This window comes from Bemisia tabaci, chromosome 2 (assembly GCF_918797505.1).
Source record: "Bemisia tabaci chromosome 2, PGI_BMITA_v3".
Lineage (NCBI taxonomy): Eukaryota > Metazoa > Arthropoda > Insecta > Hemiptera > Aleyrodidae > Bemisia > Bemisia tabaci.
The window spans coordinates 9,601,532-9,625,552 of NC_092794.1; the positions used below are offsets into that span (position 1 = coordinate 9,601,532).

At 40.6% G+C, this 24,021-nt stretch overlaps 1 protein-coding gene across 6 annotated transcripts in view; it reads right to left on the reverse strand.

Annotated features, from left to right (window-relative positions):
• Positions 1–615: 615 nt before the first annotated feature.
• LOC109040165 (homeobox protein, cut) overlaps positions 616–24,021 on the reverse strand; it is a 157,587-nt gene continuing 134,181 nt past the window's right edge. For 5 of the 6 annotated variants that reach the window (XM_072296667.1, XM_072296671.1, XM_072296669.1 and 2 more), the window contains exons 6-14: positions 21,064–21,532; positions 19,971–20,305; positions 14,280–14,452; positions 13,427–13,575; positions 12,218–12,615; positions 11,175–11,437; positions 9,522–9,780; positions 8,355–8,800; positions 616–6,744 (exon numbers count right to left, since the gene is read on the reverse strand). In XM_072296667.1, coding sequence (XP_072152768.1) covers positions 5,584–6,744; positions 8,355–8,800; positions 9,522–9,780; positions 11,175–11,437; positions 12,218–12,615; positions 13,427–13,575; positions 14,280–14,452; positions 19,971–20,305; positions 21,064–21,532 — 3,653 coding nt within the window. In that variant the 3' untranslated portion in view covers positions 616–5,583. The remainder of the gene's footprint in view (positions 6,745–8,354; positions 8,801–9,521; positions 9,781–11,174; positions 11,438–12,217; positions 12,616–13,426; positions 13,576–14,279; positions 14,453–19,970; positions 20,306–21,063; positions 21,533–24,021) is intronic. The other variant, XM_072296670.1, reaches the window with a different exon arrangement.

Genomic DNA, 24,021 nt, shown 5'->3' on the forward strand with positions numbered 1-24,021 from the left:
CCCTCATGCCTCAGTTTACGAATTCGGATTGTTATGCGGAAGAAATTACTGAATTCTGTACATATTTTTCAGAGCCTCCGCTCATTGGTATCATGCGTACGAACACTTTTCTTTTTTCTTGCTTTTTCTTTTCCCGTTCATTTATGAACTTTCAGCATTTTCTTCTCAGTCATACATTTTTTCTCTTCCTACTATGCTATCTGTCAGAGGGCCGCACCGGGGGGGGGGGATGGGGGGCATATTTGTCAATGGCAGATTGACTTTATGGCCAGTCCGCACCTTTTTTCGCTTTTCTCCTCGCACATTTATGTCGCCGTGGGCCGTGGCCTCGCCGGCATATATTGGATCAACAACTTGGATCGAAAAAAACCCCAAGAGTTTTCGCACAGTCGCCTAATTAAGTGAGTGATCGGACATGGTCTCAAAAATTCACCACGGTACACCGTAGTATGTTTTATAACTACTGACTTTTTTTAAAAAAAAAAAACAAAAAATAAAAAAAACGGCGGCTCATAAAAACAATAATATGTTTCGTGAAGCTTCGGGCAAAAATTATTTTCTAATCTCTTTTGAAAATGTGACACGATGGGATTATGGGATGGTAAAGAATCCAGATTTCTCATTTCAATAAATAATGTGCATGTATTTGAATTAACATACATACAAAATTTTAGAAGTATGAAAAAAGATTGAGATGAAGTACTTAAAACAATCAACCATATGTAAATATAAATAACAAAAACTATCAATGAATATTCTTTCTATATTTTGATTCTTATAATAATACTATTGCAGTGAGTTAACAGTTGGGTGGTAGCATTTCAAAAGTCCCTGCATCTGAGATGTGAAGAGTTCACAGGAACCTATGCCAATTTTGATTTTGAGAGAAATTTACCACCAGAACAGTAAGGAAAATGAGAATGATAGCTGATCTTAGATCAGACATTTGTAAAAATGTATGCAGGTTTTTTGGAAAAAGTCAGGATTTTGGGATATCTCTCAGACAGACATTCTAGGTTTAAATAGGAGATTCAATCAGAAGCAGATTGTTGCCAAATCATAAGTGGTTAGGTATCCAGTTTCGTTTGAAATTAGATTTGTGCAAAAATAGGGTAACTTCTTAGGGAAAGTATGAGCATCTTGGAGTTCAATAGGCTCTGCTGTCTTAGACCTCCACAACCTAAAGATGGCAAATGCTGCAGAAAAGTAGCTTGCGAGTAATAAGTAACTGCAGTCGGAACTTTTACAAATTGTCTCTTTAATGGTCATTCGCATCTTTGAGTTAGATCATTTCTCAAAGAACATCGTCAAGCGAAGTAATTTATCTTGATAACCATTTTTTAATTTCCTTCCCTTTTTTCTTTTTTTTCCTCTTGTAAATAAGTAGGTGCTCCCTCTTAAAAAAGACTTCAAAGGAAGTTTAGCGATCTCACTCTTATTTCTTTCAGCATGTTATTACGATTTTCACGTCCCTAAGTCTCCAAGAAAAATGTGGCGGAGTGAGATGTTCATATTTTCCCTATGAGGGTGTTCCACATGAAACGGAAAGATACCATGGGTTGCAGTTCGAGTACGAGGTGAAATGGTCTGGTTGCATTTAGGAACTTATCTTTTAAAAAGAGATCCATATAAAATCCGATATTTTATTTAGGTACAAAGGAGGAATATTCCACCCTAATTTAAGTTAGTTACATACTTTTAAAAATCTGCATGTAGCCTAAAGGCTTATCAAGACATGGTCGACATTGATTTATCAATTTTCTTTTCCATCATTATGTGATTTTTTGAAAGTTTGAATGTTCACTTTTTCAAAAGTAGATACTAATTTCAACCAGGAAGGCGTAATTATTAGCCTTAAAACCTCACTATTGCGATAAATGTTTATCTCCTCTGGGCTTTAGTTGACCATGATCTTGACTTTTTCCAAAACCTTTTCAGCAGGAAAAACTTAATACTTCAAATCAACAAATGTGAAACATCCAATAAAAGAAGAAAAAATATTGTAAAATCAATAAATTAAAAGAGGAAAATCTCTAAAAAATAGAAAAAAAACAAATACATTAAAAAATAATACCTAGTAAATGATAAGAGAAGAAATTAAAAATATTTATTCTAACTAGATAGGAATTTACACAAACAACAAATAAAATCTAAATGATAGTTACCTTTAATAATTTCTATATTTATGTCTTTTCTCTTCATTTTTTTCTTTTTTTGGGGGATTTTTTGTTTTTATTTTTTATTTTTACAAAATACTCTAAAGACAATGTACAAATTTAATAACATATGATTGCACTTTTTCAATTCCGCCTCTCTTATCCGCCTTTTCTACTCTTTCCTCTCTTCGTTGTGGCAGTGCAAAGAAAGAAAAAGAAATCAGAAATTTGCAGCATGCATTGTAAGTGATTTAGAACACGATTTTCTTTTAAAATAAAAGTACCTCTAAACTTTAAGTCTTCAATTTAAAGGCATTATGAATGGTTTTATGACATTTGATCTTATACTGAAACACGATAGATTTTGTTTCCATTCAGCCAAGTAAACAGAAATTTCAGATTATTTTACTTGGAAATTTGTTTTTTCTGTTTTTTGCCTACATTTTCTGCATAAAATTTGGAGAGGTGGTTAATATCACCCATGGTAAGGTGGATTTACTTTAATGAGAACTTCAGAAAAGTTAAAAAAAATTGAGAGAACTAAACAAAATAATAACACTCAAAGGAAAAAAAAGAGAAAAAAAAGAATAATAAAATGAAAGAAATAGGATAACAGGGTATAGATCACAGAGAATGTTAAAATGATAGACTCACTGGTACTAGCAGTTCTTGATACCTAATATTTAAGGGTCGAAATTACTTAAGTAAAAGGCTAAAAATGAATCTACAAATAACTGGAGTATACAAATTATAGATATGAAAAAGGTTTTTACATATTTATGTACAAATGACAGGCCCTACAAATTTACACTCTGAATATACCATCACGATAAAAATTATCTATAAGTTAATTCACTAGAACAGTACAGGGATGAATAAAAAATATACTAGGCTTCAATCACGGAGTGATAATTAAAAAGATTAGGATCAGCGGAATAACACTTCACAAGACATTTCATAAGATAGTGAAAATGAAACAATAAATACATTAACATGAGTATACATGCGTTTTATAGACAAGAGTCTTCAAAATTTTAAAACCACCGCAAAGCCGAGCAGTTTTACAATTTTAAGCTTAGATTATGTTTGGCAATCTTTTGGTATGAAAATCATAACTAATTTATGTACAATTTGGCATAAACTTAGAATCCTAGAACTAAAACGTATTCGGCTCACCGAGATAAATTCATAAGTTTGATCAAGATTCAGCAATTACCTAACAAAGGAAAGAAAAAATTGATAAATGCATCTATGTTTTGTATAGGTACATAACATTTACATACGTCACATCCTTGAACCACTGGATACACTTCGAAATTTTTGTTTATTTTACTGTACATACTTACAGAATATAGACATTCTTATTATTTGAAATTACAAAATTTAAAGCTACCTAAATGTATACCTCACCAATTTTAATAGACATAAAGAGAAACCCTTCAGCATGCCACATGTTACGGTGAGCTGCAGCTTTCTAAAGCCTTCGGTCATAGGTAATTGAATTTCTAGCATTCACCCTAAGATACTTCAAGACCTTCCAGGCTCTGCCAGTCTTGTTCACATTGATGCGTTATGAAAATCTACTCAATGCTTGAAGAGGCCATCAGACTTCACAAAGAATAGTAGACATACCGAAGTATTTTACTCAGTATTGTATGTGCTCACTTATTGACAAAACTTATTTTGTTCTTGCATATTTCTGGGAAACGGGTTCAACACTTTCAATAAAAAAAATTTAAACTTTAGGTAAATTGAGAGGCTAAGCCTTAACTTCAGGAATGCAGGCTGGTATCCATCATTTAAACCTAATTATTCATAAGTTTCAGGACTGAAAAGTTTACTTCTTGGACTGAGAATTATGTAAGTATTCATTTTTTTTTATGAAACAGCAAAACTTCAAGCAAGGTATGACGATGATATGTACTTTGCTGTCATCCCCCTGAAGATGAAATGATAGTGCCTACCTACTAGGTATGGACTAAAATCTTCAGAAACAAAAGAAATACAGCAAGATAGAAACATTATAAAGCATTGTAAACATTAAAATTGGTGAGTGAATACTCATGGTTCAGATTTTCTTTTCAGCTAGAGGGGGCTCTGTAGAATATCAGAGCTTAATAATCCATTCTAACTTTTGACTTTCTAAATTAGGACCAGCAAAATAAGACTGTACAAATGCTTGGCACTACTATAGAGATCTCTCCTTTGATTGTGTACCGTCTCCTTCACAAAATAACTCCTCACGTCGAAATTAAAAATGATATGCATTATAAGTTTTGATTTTATACACTAACTTACTGATAAAAAATTATACAAGACAAATCATTTGACAGACCAAACAAAACAAACATAAGAGCATTATAATGTCTCTGGAAGGAATCTTTTTTTCTTTTTCTTTTCAAATTGGCTGTCCAACAGTCTGAGAGCAAAATGACATTCTAAGAAAAATCTACCATCAAAGGAGACAAGAATGTTACCTAAACATAAATTTAAAGGTAGTGCCTAACTTTTTGTTTTGATTGTAAATCAAAACGTGAGATCAAAAGAAGTGCAAGAACACACCTCTAAGTGCTTTCAAAACTTCGTCACTATCATTAAATCAGACTGACTCTTCTTTTAGATCGATGTCTTCATGACACCTCATAGTGAGCAGAAAGTTTTTCATGGTGCACTTAACCATTCCTCCTTAAAGGAGGCACAGGATTTGATCTGGATGGCTGGCTCCTCTTAAATAAAATATCACATTAAAACCAAGAGACCAACTAGGTATCTCCAAATGCAGCGATAATGAAGGAACTGAATGATAGTCCTTGGTCATGGTTATAGTCATGAAGTTTCTTGAACAGAAAAGAAACAATACATAAAGGGATAGAAATGATGAGCAAAAGACAAATATAGAGCATACATTATTTTTTCATGAATCATATGCGGGGCTCGGTTTAAAATTTCCACAGTCTCCCCACTATATACCCTCTATCGTTATTTCTCATAGGTACATTTTTCTATTTTACCTCAAAAGCATTCCATATGAGACCTCACAATGAAAGTTGAATCTTCGTCTGAAGGAAATTAAACAAAGCATTTTAGCCGAATGATAGCAAACCCGTTTAAGTAATAAGTAACACCTAAGCAGTCTTTTGAAGAGAATCGTGCGAGAGAAACTGACATTATGCCAGCTAAATGATTGAACTGTTGATTTCAAAAGCAATCGAATATACTTGAACAGTCTAATTTGATTTAAATTTATGCAACTTTTTCTTCTTGTAAGAAAGCAAGTAGGATTGTAACATGCGCTTAAGGAAGAGAATCATGGACTGAAATTTTGCTACTACTGAGTAATTCGGGAGGTTTACTCATGAAATCTCTCCGAAAATGAATTCGTTGCTCTTGAAATCATCAATTCAACTTCTCACATAAATTAATCTAATTAAAATTCACTACCATTATAGTTGTCATCTTCTCTTTTAATCACAACCTCTTTATTTGATTCTTTGGTACATTCTGTTTCGCTTTTTAAGTTGTTGGTCTCGGACAGCAAATCACTTGGACTCGGGCTTTTGTCGTCCTCCGGGTCTTGATTTGAGGCTTCCTCTTCGTCAGCTGTTTCCTGCGGTTCGACACCATCCTCCTCTTTAACAGGAGTTGGCTCTACTCGGACAGTTTCGCTATCCCGATGCTCGTTGTAGTCTGTCTGCATCACACAGACCCCATTTATAATTACCTCCGACTCTTCTTGCCAATCGGGGTTTACCCATTGTGGTGCGACCGGCTTCCTCCGAGAAGAACTTCGCGCTTCTGGCAGTCGGTCCTGTGGTAATTCAGCTTCCGATTCTGCATCACTATGCTCGGAATAGCGACTTTCCTCATCATCTGAGCGGTCATGATCGTGTTCGTGTTTGATACTTAAATCTAACCCAGAGACTTGCTCATTTAGGGGTAACATGGATCGCTGCATCAAAGCAGCCAGCTCAGGATTCGGTGGGAAATAGTGCGTTGGAAATGGGATAGGTATATTTGATAGACCTAGGCGCTGACTTAACAGTATCCTAAACTGTACAGGGTCAAACCCGCTGCTACTGCCTGTTTGATTTTCTCGATTTTGATTCAGCTCTGACTGTGGTGACTGTTGTTTCAGTCGCATACGATGGTTGTGGAACCAATTGGATATAGTTCTAGAGGTTAATTGTAATTCACTGGCTAAGAATTCTATTGTGGATAAACTTGGGTATGGATCTAAGGTGTAGGCAAGTTTGAGGGCTTCCTTCTGCTCTTCTGAGAAGAGGACACGCTGCTTCTTGGCTGATGGAGGACTACAAGCACCACTATGGTAAAACTCAGATGTGTCATTGGACGATGTATCTGAGCTATTGTCTTGGTGACCACCAAGGCTGCGTCTCCGTTTATTCAATTCTCGACGCTCAGTCTTAATGGCCTGCAAACGGTCAATATTGTGAGCATCTGCTAACCACAGCTGCATGCGGATGAATGGTTCACGACCCTTAATACTCAGCATGTGCCAAGGTTTCGGTTTTGATAACAGCTCACTTACAGATCCTTGAGAAAGACCCAAAACTGCCTCTCCAAATATCTGGAAAAATTATCAATACAAAATTAGAGACATTTTCTTGACAATCATCATGAAGAAAATAAGATTTGGTGAAGATACCTAATTTGTTTCTAGTCAGTTGAGTCGGCCACAAATGCTGCCTTGGGCATACGCATAGTTGGCGCACCTACGTTGTTTGTTACTATAATTATGTTGTGAAGAAATTAATGGGACGTATCTTTAGTTTTACATTCAATCAAAAAGTTGATATAAACAAGTGTAATACAAGGCACAACATTGAGAAAAACTTGGAAATGTTTATGAGCCGCATTACAAGGAAGATGGTTATTCTTTTCTCAGCGATTCCCTGGTAAAAATTGGCGATAAGAACTGCGTTTCAAAATGAGTTCTTACAGCCGACTGAAGAAGGCGATAGAAAATCATACAGCTGGCTGTAGAAAGTGGAAAAAATCATACGGCCGGACTACACGAAGCGATAAAAAATTAAACAGCCTGGCTATAGTTCCTGTCGCCGGGCTTTACACTTTATGGCTGTTGCTTTTTCGCCATCGGCTATAAAAGGCTATAAGAAATTGTGTAGAAATTCGTGTGCTTCGTAAATCCGCAAGTTTGTTGGATCACCATGATATTTACAAAACGCACTTTATATTTTCCTTTACTACATATTTGTTTTCATCAATTAAAATGAGAATAATCCATACAGAGTGTGCAAACATTTCAAAGTCATGAGTTGAACAACGCTGACTCCACGAGATTAAATATTAGAGCCTAACACAAAGCAGACCGGCGGCGCACTGCGGCGCCTACAAACCTAACAGGGATACTTCACGCACTGCGCAATCGCGCTGGCTGCCCGCCTGCCGCGCTGGGCCGCAGCGTACCACGGCGCTTGAAGCAACTATTTCACCCCAGAGGTATTGCACAGTATGGTACGGAATTGAAGGCGCTCCAGCATATTAGGAATGGCAGGCATCCTCCAAAAGTACGGTTTTTTCCTCGCAAAATAAATCAAGATACTACGGCCCAAAAAGAGAGCGGTAGTCCAAAAACTCACTAAGTCCTAGCATTCGTAATTGGTAACGGATAGCATACACTTTATCATCAGGCTGTTGCTTAATAGCCATCAGTTATAAAAGGCTATAAGAAATTGTGTAGCCGGCTATAGAAGCTATTGGAAATCTTACAGTCGGATGTAGGTCTATGGTATTTTGGAACACAGATTCTACTGCCAATTTTTACCAAGGTTGCTTCCTGTGAAGTCGATTAAATGGAATCTTTTGTTTTTAAAAAGTCTTACGTGCTAATAGCTTATGGCTACCTACTAGAAAAGAGTAAAAAAAAAATTCTGAGTTTACTTGAGCCCTTATGAAAATATTTTCAATAAACACTGGAGAAGACATCATAATCATTATGGAGATTTCTTGTTTCATTGGAGGGTCTGAATTTCGATAAAGTCTTATACATGTAAAAGCCAGCGTTGACTCACAGAGGAACTGCTTTAAGTTGGAACAGAAGAATTGATGAAAGCTGGTTGTTCCGTAGGTCATAAAAAATGTATTGTTCAGCTAATTTTCCTGTTTCTCCTCCCTAATGTCATAATACCTTTATGATTTGCTCAGAGAGAATATTACCTTTTGGCCAATGTTGTTTGCCAGAAGTGCTTCCTTGATCTTAGTTGTGATAGTTTGTGTATCAAGGTCCTGTGTAAGGGCAGCCATTTCATATACTGATGGGGTGACATGTTGGCTAAGATTTCGTAGTGCTGAGTTCATGTGCTGCTGCTGAAGTGCATTGCATTGCTGCTGAATGGCTGAGTGGCACTTTTTGATTTGCTCTTGTTGTGCATGCGATGAATAGAGTGGAGGTGGAAGGGCAGACAAAGGTGTTGGCACAGATGTACGCAAATCACGTAGATCTGGGACAAAATGGTGAGGGGTGAGACGGTCCCGATCTGGGCGATGATCAGAGGGTAGTTCCCGTTCTATCTTGTGCTGCTCAGAAACAACTAATGCTTGTGAAGTTGGAATCTTTGCACAATTAGTTGGGGGAAGAGGTTTTCCAATAGCTTGCCCCATTGCTGGAAACAATAAAAATGGAAATTAATACCTTGTGGAATAGAAGAGGAGTTGAAAATGGGATAAAATCCGTTTAACTGCAACGTAGTTCAAACAGAACTAATTTTTGTCATAGTGCATTTAAATGTTTGAACCGGTCCCAGTTTTAATTTAAGTTGTGAAATTGATAAAGTTTATATTTTTAATCAAAAAACAGTCGGAAGTATGAATATCTGTACCTAATTGCAGCGCGAAAAGTATCAAAGGTAAGTAATTGAAAATGTTGAAGCAGTTGTTGATTGTGTGATGTGAGATGTAATAATTTTTAAAAAGATTCAATAAACGATAATGGATGCATAATTTTGATGAATTTACGGATTATTCGGCTCATTTCGTCATTGTTTGACAGTGCCAGTTATTAAATATGACAGAAAAGTCGTTGATTGCCTCGCAGCAGGCACATAGAGAGCTACTGGACTCAGAAGTTGTCCATCTGATGGTGTGTTTCCACATAATAAGCAGTAAAAAACGTCTCTCAATACTCGCGCTGTAATGTTGATCCTCACTGAAGCTTCTTTTCAATGAGGCAAAATTGAATCCTACGGCTTTTACTCAGTTAGTAATTGCAAATGAACTCGATTTATCTTTATCTAATTGTATGTTAATATCCTCGTGTTGTTGATAAAAATAATTCAATATTTTTCAATCGAAGAACATGCTAAAGATTGAGAGTAAAATACTTACGAGTTGCTCCACCATATCCACCAGTGCGCATTAGCTTCTCAGGGGCAATTTTATACTGTGATGCTACTAATTTATGTACTGCATTTTCATCCTCTAGGAACATTTTCATTCTAATGAATGGCTCTCGCCCTTTTTGCGTCAACATGTGCCATGGCTTTGGTCTTGCTAGAAGATCACTGACACTGCCTTGTGACAAGCCAAGAACTGATTCGCCGAAAAGTCTTTGTGAGATCGAGAACTGACTAAGTTGTTCTTTAACCTGAAAATTAATATGTCGTCTGTTATACACTTTCATATTAAATAATAAAAAAAAATTGAAAATAATATGAATTTAAGACTCATATTCCTATGAGAGTTTTAAAATTGTTCTGCTAAATATGCTGAAACAAGTAAAAAATAACACATGCAGTCATTTCAGAAGTTTGACATTTTGCTCACGATGTATTTCTCTTTGAAATTCGATTCAACAATTTTTGGAGATTATTCAAGGTTGTGGGAATCGCTTCACATTCTATTTTGAGAAATAATTGACTCGTTTGCGTCGATAAAAATTAAATGGATGGCATGTTACTAACTCCAAGTTCCAAATCACTTAATTTTCCAAGTTTACCTTCAATGAAGAATAAATGATTCAAATAGAAAGTTGTGATCGAAAATTAAGTTATGTGGTACACTATATTTACTGCTAATCTTGGACATTACTAAAGAAGAAAATACTACAGTTGGCCTTCTTTTGATTATTCCGTGAAACTTATGGCTCAATTAGTATGTAGAAAACTTTTGAAACATCTTTAAGTCCAGGGCCGGATTCACCTACTTGCCGCCCACGGGCCGCCTATATTTTGCTGCCCCTTCTCATTCGTTTTGAAACTCAATAAAAACCATCAAATGAACGCGCCAGCGGGGGAGGGGTGCATAAGACGCATTTACTCAAGTTGAAAACATTTTTTGGGAAAGCCCTGTCAACACTACTAGCAAAAGTTCACGAAACTTTGCGCGAAAGTTAAGTTCCGTAAACCTATCCCTGTGTGGACAAGGCTTTCCATTCATAAGAAATGAACGAAAAAATTATGAAAGAACAAACATAAATGTGGTTCAATGATTTTAACTTCCGCCGCCGCGCCGCGCAGACCACACCGTGTTAGACGCAATGCGTGAAGTATTCACGCAGTCTTGTAGGCGCTATCCGTTTCACGCTGATCGCAATGACCGCACTGTGTTTGATGCAATGCGTGAAGTATTCGTGCAGTCTTGTAGGCGCCAATATGTGTTACATGCCGATCGCCGCGCCGAGGGCTTCTCCTTTTCATCTCAAGTCCTCGTTATCATTTCTCTCTAAGTCGCGCCGTTCTAGGCCAAATTGCGTGTTTGATTCCTCTCGTAACTCGAATTATTGAGGGTGCTGTTTCTTGTATCACTAAGAGACGACAAAATTAGAAATCATACTATACTCTCAGGAGATGAGAGATTTTGTCGCCTTTTCTCGTTTATATTTTTGTTTTTATAAATCCGATTTTTTTTTTATACTTACACTTTAAAAAATTGCAAATTTTTGCAGCCCCTTAGATTTGCCGCCATGGGCCGCGGCCCATGTGGTCACCCCCTTAATCCGGCCCTGTTTAAGTCTGTTAATTTTAAAAAAATAGTACTTACCTTCCGAACAATGTCTTCTGTGTTTAGATTGTTGAACTGGTCAAACTGTTGCTGCGTTATGGGTGGGAGAACAGCCTTCAAAGGACGCTGAGCAGGAGAATGATGATGAGGTGTGGGTGGTTGAGAAATGAGGGCGTTGGTGATGGATGCCATACGTTGAAGTGGACTTACTGCCGCACCAGGCGAAAAGTCTTCTGGAGGGAGAATTGAATTGCCCAAAGGTGAACTTGTTGAGCTCCCTGCCGGTGTGTGACTCCGGGTTACTAAAATTGAATTTTTAAGGCAACTGATTAGTTAGTGTAACGAGGAGAACACATTTGATGAAACAACGTAAAATGTCGATAAGAAATCAGAAATTGATTTAAATAGACGTAGCATTTCTTTTTACTAGCCATCTGAGCCGGAAAAATGGGAGGGTACCATTTTCAATTGATTTGAACAGACGTAGTATTTACCTTTTCATCAAGGGAGTAAAATATTTCTTTATGGCAAATGCTACTTGATTGAATAGGTAATTGATTTCTATACAAATGCATTTCATTTTAAGCCAAGTAACAGAGGTTGCAACAACTTGCAACAAAATCGTTTGATTCTTGCAACTAATAGATTGATGTGCAGATTGCCTACTCTCTCCCCCGAAGGAGCTACCATTGTTGGAACTAGTTGCAAATAAGTTGAAACATGTTTCAACTTCAAAGTATTGCTGGTTGCCTATCTTTAGATTTTAAACAACTTCGGTTCAGCAATTTTGCAATCTCAGCAGGTTGCAACTTTGTCTTCCGATCAGATCGCCGAAAATCGGCACTCATCGACCAAAAGTCGACCTGAAGTTGAAACTTTGTTGCAACTAATACCAACATTGTTTCAACTTGTTGCAACTTTTACATTGAAAAATGCTACTTGGGATGACTAAAAAAAGGGATGAAAAAAGACAGTCTCGATGAATCAGTTATTAAGGACTTTTAATGCTATTTGATGAGTATTAAAGGTTCATTCTGGGGCATTTGAATTTGGCTACTTTTTCAATGAAATTGCAGTCTTACCGGGTTCAGGCTTGGGGTGAACTAACGAGAAAGCACTCCCAGCATGCTTCAACGCCTCTGCAACTGATTCTGGCATTCCAGGTGGTGCATTCGGCATCATTTGCTCCTTCTTATCCTCGATATCACCATTGAGTAACCGCTGTTTCTCGCTATCCAACGAGGACTGTTTGCGTTCCATCTTTGGTAAGGATAAGTCCTGAACAAAACCGTTGGGATTACTTTGATTCAGAACCACGGCTGCTTGTTGCTGCATGGCGATGAGGTTCGAGAGGTTCGGTGGCGGGACAGAAGGCACTTGTCCCGCATTCAGTTTTGACAATTCTCTGTGATATGCTTCCATTGCTAGACGAATATCGTCCGGATTCGTTGCACCGCCGAAGAAAGGAGGGAACAAGATTCTGCGACAAAGGAAAGAGCAAAAAACATTGATTTACTTCTTGCTTTAAGGAGATACTTGCACCCTCTTAATGACCATCAGTGCTCAGGTGATGCTCATTTTTTTATTCTCGACATCTACTCATGAGTGAAAATGCTAAGGTAGGAATGAGGTCCAAACCTTCTGCTACTATTGCAACAATAACAATGAGCAAAATATGAGCTAAATACGAAAAAGGTTTCGCACTGCATGTGACAGGTCACTCTGATAAAAGCTTTGCAAATTGAAGTTAATTTCATGCATATCCTTGGAACATAAAAGGAGGTTCGCTAGAAAAGCAAAAATCATTCTGAATTGAAGTAGGTATAGGAAGGTAAAATTTTTGTGAGACACATTTTGCGAAAGGACAGGCAGTTTCACTCAGATTGTAAACTAATTTATTGTTAATGTTGCAGCTATCGTCTACTTTTACTGAATTTTTTGTGATGACTACATAATAAGCCAAAAAAAGGACTTTTTTACAAAATGTCGTTCTTCATGTTTGGTAAAAATGTGTGTATCAGGTAAAGAGCGTTCGAGGCTTTGTATTTGCAAGAAATGTTAACTTGATCTGATGCCACCAAAACTTTATTCGGTTTACAAAATTTGTCGAATAAGGATAGTTCACGAAAAACTGTTTTTCCTCTTTTGCAGAATAGCAGTCTCCAAGCTCACCGAAAGTTTCAAAGGAGACATTATTTACTAGGTATCCTATTTGCTGAGATAGATCCGTGCTGTTCAGGTGTTTTTCTTTTATTTTTGCGAATGGCTTTCTCATAGATCTGTGAACTTACCCTGGAAAAGGTTGATCTCCTCTCATATTCTCATCCAGACGCCTTCCCATGAGTTTAGTGAGTTCTTCTTGATAAATCCTGACCACCTGTTCTTGAGAAATGTCATCATTTTCATACTTCTTCATTCGTCTTCCTTGAGGAGATGGACACTGAAAAAAAAGAGGAAATTTTCAAGTGAAATACAACTATTGAATACCTATTATATCAACGAAGTTTCCTAAATATAATAACTTTTAAGACAAAGGTGAATAAATTATACACTTTTTTAAATGATTTTTTTAGAGGTTCCTTTTTAATTTTAACGATGGCAGAAGTTCAAAACTACGAGCCTCCAAAAAGGTGTTTCAAAATATCCGCTCCTACTTCATTTTGACGAGGTGAAACAAGGTAACTTTAAGGTTTGAAAATTCAGAATATTCCGTTGACAGACAAAAAAAGCAAAGAAATTTTAAGGGAATTACGTTGAATGGTTTTTTTCTAATGAAAAAATACAGTATCACAGGAAGTCTGGAACGTTGCAGACTGAGATACTTGGTTCCGCCCGATGGCCATCGATTAGTAAATTTTTCTTTCCTTTTCTTTTCTTTTTTTAATATCTTCTTTTTCCATCCGATATCTACGACCATTACGCAAATTATTCAGGACTTAGTTTTCTTGAGAGTTCTGATTGATAAAATATTTATTTTAGAGTGACTTAGTAGATTAGGTACGTAAGTGTTTCTCATTCCCTGATCCACTCAGAGAAAATAGAAGTAAAAGTAAGAGAGGAAATACATCTAGAATAGGTTGGGAGGTGCCATGAAAATTGCAACTCTTCACTCCATAGGACCGAAAAATGAAATAAAAAACTTACCTGTCCGTGGCTAGGTGATCTGCTGTCATCGCTATGACGGCTATCCTGATCTGCGGCCATCCCTAGTCCTGGCTTCATCATTTGACTTGCTTCGTTCAGGATATGTGCTATTCTTTCCTCGGTCATATCCGCTTCGCCTCGTCCGAACACACCCGTAATACCGCCATCTTTACCTGCAATTTTATAAGATTTTAATTCTTTTCTCCTTGTTTTTCCTCCCCCTTTGTAGCCTACGAAAGGATAGTGTAAAAAGCTACTCACGCTGCTCTGGTGCCATATCAAAGGCTCAAAATGAAAATGCTCAGTCAAAAATCTTTTCAAGTGAGGCAGAAAAACCTATCTAAAGGGTTTCATGATGGAATAGGGTCTTAAGATCAACTGAATTCCGGTGATCAGGTGGGTCCAGACCTAACAAACGCCATGTAAGCATCGTTCAGCCACAGCCAAATTTTCCCCATTTAAAATATTTAAATTTGAGACATATTATTAATACTTTTCCCCGAGTTGCACAATATATGGTGCCTCAGCTGATGCGAGATATTTCAGACTCGTTTTTAAAATTTAAAAGTCTTCAGCGGAGATTCCATTATGATTTTTAGTACACTAGAAGTAGACAGTAGTACAAGTAGTTTTTTAGTACACATTGGATCTAGAGTCCAGACTCTTAAAAACATCAACAAGAAAAAATACTCTCGATTCAATTGGATTTTTGCTTAAATCAAGAACCAAGCCTCTTAATTTGAGCGGATTTCCTCTTAATTTAAGCTTAAATATGATTGAATCAAGAGCATTTTTTCTTGTTAATGTTTTCAAGAGTCTGGACTCTAGATCCAATGTGTTTTTTTTTCCAGTGTAGAAATCTCCGCAATAGTAAAATTTGCGAAACATGTTCCGGAAAACCCGTGTTTTTCGATTCCCCTGACGTTTCCCTGACACTGAAATCGCTTGCAAAACAAAATTCCCCGACATGCCGAATTCTTGCGGATCACCCGAAGTTTTCCCTGATTTCCCTGACAGGAAAAAAATTCCCAGACATTTCCCGGTCACTAGACACCCTGTACGCATTTTGGGAGTTGAGCACGCTCAAGCGAGATTTTTTATCATCCTATGGAGAAAACGCAACTCGAGCAGAAATTTTAAAACGTTGCGACGAGCTCCGTGTCGAAAATCGTCTGCAGGGAGAGAGAGCGCGTCTCGGGAGAGGAGGCAATTGACTGACTGCAAGAGGCAAAATTAGACGCATGCGACATAACAGAAAACGGAGCGCCCGGGGGGAGGGTGGGGGGGGGGATGCAATGTCATTTGGCCGTCTCTTGAAATATGAGAGCGTAAATCAACTTCAAACCAACATTTATGATTTTACAGTCCATAACTCAGGGATAAAGTAAACACGAAACACGGCGCAAGGGCCGTGTCGCCGCGACGAACCGCGAAAAGAAGCGTCCCGGCCCCGCGGTTTACCGGCCGACCCGGCGGGGCGAGCGGATTTCGGGGTGTCAAAAGGACTTATCCATGCTAAAAAGAACTATGTTCCACGCAAACCCTGTGCATATAGGTCTTTTTGACGAAAATACGTTCAAAATGCATGCGCGCACGCCGCACAGTGGATCGAGTCAGCAGGAGAGGTCGGACGAAGTTTGGAAACTTTAAACGCTTAAAACTCCGATTATACAAAACTTTGAGGTTATACAAGTGGTTTCATAGGTTTCCTCATACAATTTTCTTCTAAAAACACCCCTTGAAATTTAAATTGTGACGAAAAAAACATCAAAATTTGCGGTTTTAGTCCAAAATTATGTGTCCGACCTCTCTGATCGACTCGATCCGCTGTGCGCCGGGGCCCGGGAGTTCTAGGTCGCTCGGGGCCCGACGGACCATCCCTCATGTATGCTCACTCTCGTTTTTCGCACATGGGTTTGACACATAGGCGGTTTTGAACCTTCATGATCGGAACTTCCACACGGTGATAAGGAAGAACGCCGTATGAGCATTCAGACGTTGCCGTATTTCCTTCAAGAAAAACCGAATCTACTGAGAAAATTGTGAATATTTTTCCTCCAATTTTTCAGTCAATTTTGTTCACGATTTAATCTAAAACATCTGATAATTTTAAGAAAAAATATGCATAAATTTTCTCAAAAATACATAATTTATTCTGAGAAATGTGCAAACTCTACAATGTTCATACGGCGTTTTTCCTTAGCGTGGCAACACACCTCTCCGATCTGGGGATCAAAGTTTCCCGGGACTCCCGACGAGTGCCGGTCTCGGTAACTGCCTTAAGTCGTCGCTTGGCTGACATAAGGGCGTAACTGCACTTAGAGACGAGCTCTGAAAAGCATTGAGTTACATGTACAACAGGGCTCATCTCGAAGTGTAGTTAGGCTTTTATGCTAAGAGGACGACGAAGTGTGAGGGATAAGCTTACGATTAATAATAAATTGAAAACGACTTATTCCTACTTAAATCCATGTGAGAAAGCAGTGCTCCTCTTGCGTACACGGGGAAAAACGCCACCCGCCTAAAATTAGTCGCGTTTTTATTTATCACCAGTGTAAGCACTTTCTTTTTAAGTGAGGCCTCTTATATTTAAAATCAAGCGTGTAGTACACGCACTAAGAGACGACGGACTCGGACGATGCTAATTTTAATTCAACTGCCGCCGATGTGCGGGTGCCATTTTCCATTCCGCCTATTCTCCATTTCCTCGACTCTGATTGGTTAAAAAACATCGGCATCACTCAGGTGCCTCGCTAGTTCTTGAAAGTGAATCACATTCGATCGCTAAAACTTCCTTCACGTCTGGCGCCCCCCCCCCCCCTTTGCCCACCCATCGAGGTTCAGGCGGGGGAGGGGAGATTCTCATGGATCCGTCTTCGGAAACAATGCTGCCGTGCTAAGGAAAAACGCCGTACGAACATTCCAGAGTTGCCAAATTTGGCCGGATAAACTATGTATTTTTGAGGAATGTAATGTATATATTCCCTTGAAATTCTCAGATAATTTAGATTAAATTGCGCACAAAATTGTCCGAAAATTTGAAGGATAAACATTCACGTATTCTCTTAAAAATTTGTATTTTATCCGAGGAAATTTGGCAACGCCTGAAGGCTCATAAGGGGTTTTTCCTTAGGACGGGAGAATGACTGTGTGAATATCGTGGAAGGCGGCGCGAGCGAGCGAGCGAGCGAGCGGCATGCAGGATCGGAGGAATTAAATCGGCACTATTTCTCTGTCAAAATGAATTATGGCACCTTACCCTTCGCGGGAGCGGGGGCGGGGGGCCGCAATTACGGAACGATAATTATAAATATTTATCCGCGGTAATGACGGGTCGTTATCGCGATCGCCATATTAATTGCTTATAATTTCGCGTTCGGCACTTTAAAAAACAAAAACAGAATAAAACATCCTTGAGGCGCACCGTCGTCGCTGCATCGCATTATTTCGCTGATCGTTACGGCTACGGCCGCGACTTCCTAAAAAGAAAGAGCGTGTTGGTGGTTGTAAGAGAATGATGAAACCTTTTGATCAGTCTCGTTTTCAAATGTAATCAACTCCGAACAGGAGACAAGCATTAGAAAAAAAAATATATAAAATAGTTTCTTCGAGTTTTAAATCTTATGGAAAATGCAATCGTTTTATTTAATTTGATAAGCCGCCCTCTTCTCCGCAAGACGTCATCTCGACTAGACATACAGCTCGCACAAGTTGTTCGCAAGACGTAAATTGTTGCTCTCTTAGAGAAGGGAGCTAAGTATATTCGAAAATGTCCCCAAGATTGATCAAAATCGGCTTAAAAAAGTCAAATTTAAGCGCAATACTCCATTCTTTCCCTATGTATGTGAATGACGCCTCCTTACTGTCAAAAACTGGCCATCAACAACATAGGCAGAACCAGAACCAGGAGGTTTTTGTAAGGAGGGCAGAAAGGCACCTCATCAGGGAAGGGCTGGAAGTCTCATACCCGGATCCAAAGGGGTCTGTGAGACCTCCTCGGGAATTTGTGTCGTCTTAGGCGCAATTTGTAGGTGTGCGCAACGATCCAATTATAATTTCCAAGATAAAAGATAGGTAACACTCTTATTCAGCAAAACCCCTCACATTACTTGAGAGGGGCTGAGTAGATTTGTGCTGTCCTTCCCCTTAGTTCTGTTTATGGCAACGTCCCTTTCCCATCCAAACTAGTCGCCATTTTCGTAGATCCTACGGGTGTCCATGGCACCTTGAGCCCATAGTCTCTCTATGGAGGTAAGTTACTCTAAACAAGCCATCAAAACTTGACGCCGCCGACAGTCAGCGTGATTTGAGCATCCGCGACGGTCGAGCCATCCACATTTCGTCGGAAGCCTTGCCCCGGATGGCCGCCGCACCACGACACATTTCGCTGAGCCCCGCGAAGCATAGAGTTATACGGAGCACAAGGCTCATGTGAAGATCGAGATACGCCCTTACGTGGCATTCTTCCGCCTAGCGCTGTCCATTTACCGGTGGCCGCCGCCGCGCCGTCGGTGGCTAATCGAGAGATTACGTCCGCCGAGGCCGAGGTTATGGTGGCACATTCCGAAAGGAAATTCCGCCGCCGGCAGGGCTGGAGGAAGGGAGGGGGCGGGGGGCAGTCCTTTTCGGGGATCGTGAGAGTGCACTTTTCAACTGCAAATAACGAGCCGTTTAGATGAGCTCCAGGAAAACGGAATCATCCTCGGCGAGGCTACGAATCGTCTAAATCGGTGAATCCACGCTCGGAGCCGATGCCCGTATTCGTCGACCGATGGTCGATGGACAAGGCTTCAAGTAGAAAACGTAGATGTGTATGATTTTGATCGTACAGGAGCCTAGTGGATCAGAAATTTGGGAACACTGGCTTTCCTTCACTTAAACCTGTATTGAATGATTGATTCTTGTCAGCGAGAGGAGCTCCTTCAATTAGTCAACAGGCAACTTACTCAACACTTCGATGAAACTCCCGTAATTTTACTGCGCAATAAGTCAGTTGCGCTGGCCGCAGAATTGTGTTCTGCTGGATTCTTGCAGATATGCTAAAAATAATAAAATCTGTCCAGACAACAACACTCTCGCCATTTAATATTCGCCTCAACGTGAATCTCGGATGAAAGCGAGGTGGAAAAAACCAAAGAGTGACACTACGCCGATGGATGACGTCATACGTCAAATTTTTCAGAGCGCAATATCTCGGTTAAAAGTGAACGTAGGAAAATGGACTGTAGACGTATCTTATTATTTTTGGCTGATCTACAAGAATCAAGCATCAAAACGAAATTCTCAGACTAGCGTAACTAATCCATACTATTAACATATCCATTTGCAGCAATTTGTGCTACTTAAGTAGACACATCAGAGACAAGAAACCCTCCACTGGCCTCATGGCGACATGTGGAAGCTTTTACTTTCGGGAATTCCACACTTCCTTATGGACAATTGTGAGGGAGCAACAGTTATCACTCTTTTTTCGGCTGTTGACCTACATACATGGTGGATGATGAGCTTCGGGTCACGTCATGAGCCAAACAAGTTTCCCAAACTTCCAACACGTTAACCGTCAACAAAGTAGGTAGGTCAACAGTTGAATGATGAAGTCCCGAAAGTAAAAGCTTCCCAATCGCCAAGAAACTAATTGAGGGTCTCTTGTCTCCGAGACACATGGACGACGGAAACAGGCGTAGAGCGTACCTTTTTTCGGGATGAGGGACTTGAGGAGCAGGACGGCGTTCTCGTCGCAGGCCCAGGCGTGCATCTTGCGGTAGCTGTCGCGGCCTTTCTCGGTGAGCTTGTCCCAGGGCTTGGGCTTGGAGAGGAGCTCGGAGACGGTGCCCTGCGAGAGGCCCAGGACGTACTTGGCGAAGAGCCGCTGGCCGACGTTGTGGATGGAGAGGAGCTCCCGGACCCGCCTCGCGATGTGAAGCGTGTCCAGGTTCTGCGAGGAGTACTTGTCCATGTTGTAGCGCAGCATCTCCTGGAGCCGGGCCTCCATCGGGTCCCCCTTCGGAATCAACGACTCGCCGAACCTGCAACAGCGAAACACCCACCTTGGCGTCATTATTTCACTCATCAGAGAAGAAGTAAGTGGGTACACGGATCTGGCACTCGGGGACAAAATATTCCTCGATAGAGACCTCGCCTTTGCAGTATTATTCAAGCAATGGACATTTGGACGTATCTCTATCAAACGGAACTAAGCGCCATATGGGGAGGAAGGTAGAGGGGAGCTGGATTGGCGACGGAAATGGGCGTCCTGCTCGTTCCGTCCTATACTCGCAATGCTTTTCCATGGCGCTTAGTTCCGTTTGACAGAACGCGCTATCCGGGATTCTAAATTCCGCATGCGTGGATCCAAACCTCGCAAACCGCAACTTTATTTCGCTTCCAATTGAATCGACGCATGCGAAAACGTCCGATATCCAAGACAGTGTTTCAGAATTTGAGTGGACAATTTCGTTGTAACTTAACGACACAAGATGGTTTAAGACGTTAGGAATGTAGAACAATTTTAAAAATAATATTGGACGACGGACATTTTCACATACGCCGATTCAATTATGTACTTCATGTTGAATTATAATGGTATAATCAGTGATAATAGATTATAGATAGATATTTTGATTATGTAGTTTAAGTATTTGTAGTGATCTTGATACTGGGTTAAACCCAAAAGGACTTGAGCTAATGATGTTAATACCTTTACAAATATAAAAAAAAACGTACGGTCTAAAGGTTAGTTTTATTTTATTATTAAAATAAAAATGAGTGTTGGAGTCGGACTGACCTGACTATACCCGAGGGGTCGTAGGGCGACCGGTGGTCGTCGAACCTGAACGGGCCTTTGGTAATAAGATCGAGGTTGTTGTTGAGGCCGCAGAGGCCGTTGATGAAGTTGTTGTTGTTGGCGGCGAGGGTGTTGTTGTTGAGGTGGGTGTTGTAGTACATCTCGGAGGCCGGCGTCGGCGTCGGGGTCGTCGTGGTGGCGGTGGTGACGGCCACGAGGGCCGAGGCCAGGGCGTCCTTGGCCAACTCCCGTTCCCGCTCCCGCTCCGGGCCGGGGGTCGCGGGCGCCGGCGTCGGCGTGTGCGTGGGCGTCGGCGTCGGGGTGGGCGTCAGCGTGGGCGTCGGGGTCGGCGATTTGGGCGTCGGCGGGTCCGCCGGCGACCGCGTCCCCGACCGCTGGGTCCGCGTCGAGCTCCGGTCCCGGTCCTCTCGGTCCGACTCCGATTCCGAGTTGGTTCCTCTGCATTTATCTGAAATCAAAGATGGCGGCTGTTGTTAGTTCCAAGTACTTCTTCCTTGTAAGATAGTCCTACACTGAAAAAAAAAGTAGCTTGGATCAAGTATGATAATTCTTGAATTTGCCGCCAAGAATTTTCTTTATCTTGCTTGAAGCTGACTTTTTCTTGATTCAAGAAAAATAATGCTTGGGTTAAGCAAAAAAGTAGCTTATATTAACCAGCAAAATTCTTGATTTAAGAGGAAATACTTCTTGGCGGCAAATTTAAGATTCTTTTTTTTCCCAGTGTAGATTGCATTCCTCCTGCGGGCCGATTATTGATATTGATAGACAAAGCTATAGACAAAGAAGACAAAAGGGATTTGGAGGGATCCTATTGGTGGAAGCGGGTGGCTGCAATGGACAAAGGACGTAGGTAATAGACTAACTAACGGCAACCCACGAGAGACCCGATGGTTAGTCCATCATCTTCTCCCTTAGTCTATTGGAACCACACATTGTAACCAATAATATCGCTCCATACTCCCTATGTCCTTTTTTTCTACCACTTTGTCTATCAATTTCAAATTAGTAGTAGACAGAAAATAGTGGACAAATCTATAGACAAAGAAGACGTAGGGATGCGATACTATTGGTTGGAATGGGTGGCTCCTATTGACTGAGGGAGAAAATGATGGACTAACCATCGGGTCTCTCGTGGGTTGCCGTTAGTTACAGCCTATCACCTACCTCCTTTGTCCATTGCAGCCACCCACTTCCACCAATAGGATCGCTTTTTTGTCCTGTGTCTTCTCCGTCTATAGCTTTGTCCTTCAATTTCAATAATCAGCCCACTGAAGGAATCCTATTGGTGGGAGTGGGTGGTTGCAATGGGCAGAGGGAGTAAGCAGGGTTTCCATAAATGTTCTAACTTTCCATCCCCCGATTTTTTCCTTTCCCCTGACTCCAACATTTTCGAATTTCCTGACGTTGAAACAAAACCTCCATCTAGATTTTTTTCCATTTCAGTCAAGCTGACCTCTGCTGAACGCTGCTTCGCGGAATTCCTTGACTTTTCTAATACATTCCTTAACTGTCCCTGACTTTTCCAGGTCTCTGCAGCGTGAGATAGTGAACAACCAAGTAAAAAGGGTACTCAACAGCCAACCAAAAGGCAATTTATGGCCATGTTGCAGCCGTACAATCTGGAAGCCCGAGACAGCGTTTCTGCTTTTGAGTTAGATTGAGCGGAAGAATGAGGATAAAAAGGATGGAGGAGATTCGAGCAGTGGTTGCTTATGGTGGAGGCTTACAAGGATGGCGGCCGGCGCCCGCCTCCAAGTGAGCGGTCTCTTCCCACGCACGGCAGCCGCCGCCCGGCGCGGCGCAGGCGTCGCTGCCGTCGCGACGCCGCGTCGTTCGGTGCGATGAACCGCCGCACTGTGATAGAGAATGGGCCTGTTGCAAGAGCAAGAATAAAAGATGCTTTATGTAGAAAATGCCTCAAAAATCACGATGAGCGCAATGAGAAAATCTGAAATGGACCGCGCTAAGCAGAAAGGAACCAAACCACATCAGCTATTGCCAAATTAAACTGGACGGTTTCATGTCCAACCTGTCTAATTGACTCGATCCACTGTGCGGCACAGCGCGAAGCACGCTAATTTACGAGCGGCCACGACGCGACGCGACGCCCTATAAAGCACTCGCACAATGCTCGATATTTTCCCACTTGAGGCGATGGTAAAGAATCGATTAGTGAAGTGGATAGTCTATCCTGCAAATAACAGATCAATCGATTTATCGCACAGCACGACACGCCAACTTCGCCGTGTCGCGGAAAACAGCCTGGAGGATTATATCCGGAAATCCAGAAGTAAAGTGAGGGAAAACAGCAATACTGCTAAAATTTGATCTGCTATGGCCTTCGTAAACCAACGTTTAAAACCAAGCAAATGCGCCGGTATTTGACTGAATTAGGCGGTGATACGAACATATCAAACCTCATTATCTTTCATTTTTAATGACGAAAATCCAACATCCGCTTTTCTTTTGGATCCTGGACTAATTACAAATAGATCGTGCATTGGTCGTACTTTCAATCATAACATAGCCTTCATACAACTACTCGTGGTCCACGGATGCACGTGGTGCATACACAAAAATTGAAGGAGTGTCTCGATACGACATGCTCGTAATCTTATTTTCTACAGAATCTAATTTGATGATTACTCTTTTTGTACCCCACCGATGGACTGATTATTAAAATGGATAGACAAGGGAAAACGGAGTCACTTCATTGGTGGCAACGGCTGATTTTCATAGACTAAGGGGGAAACGATGGACTGACTATGGGGTCTCTCGCGAGTTGTCAAAGTTAGTCTATTATTTACTTCCATTGCCCGTTGCAACCACCCGGTTCCACCAACAGGGTCGCGCCATTTTTCCTTCGTCTTATTTTTCTATCGGTTTCAATAATCGGCGTCTCGGAGCACTCTCCCACGTCCGGCGCAATCCAATCCG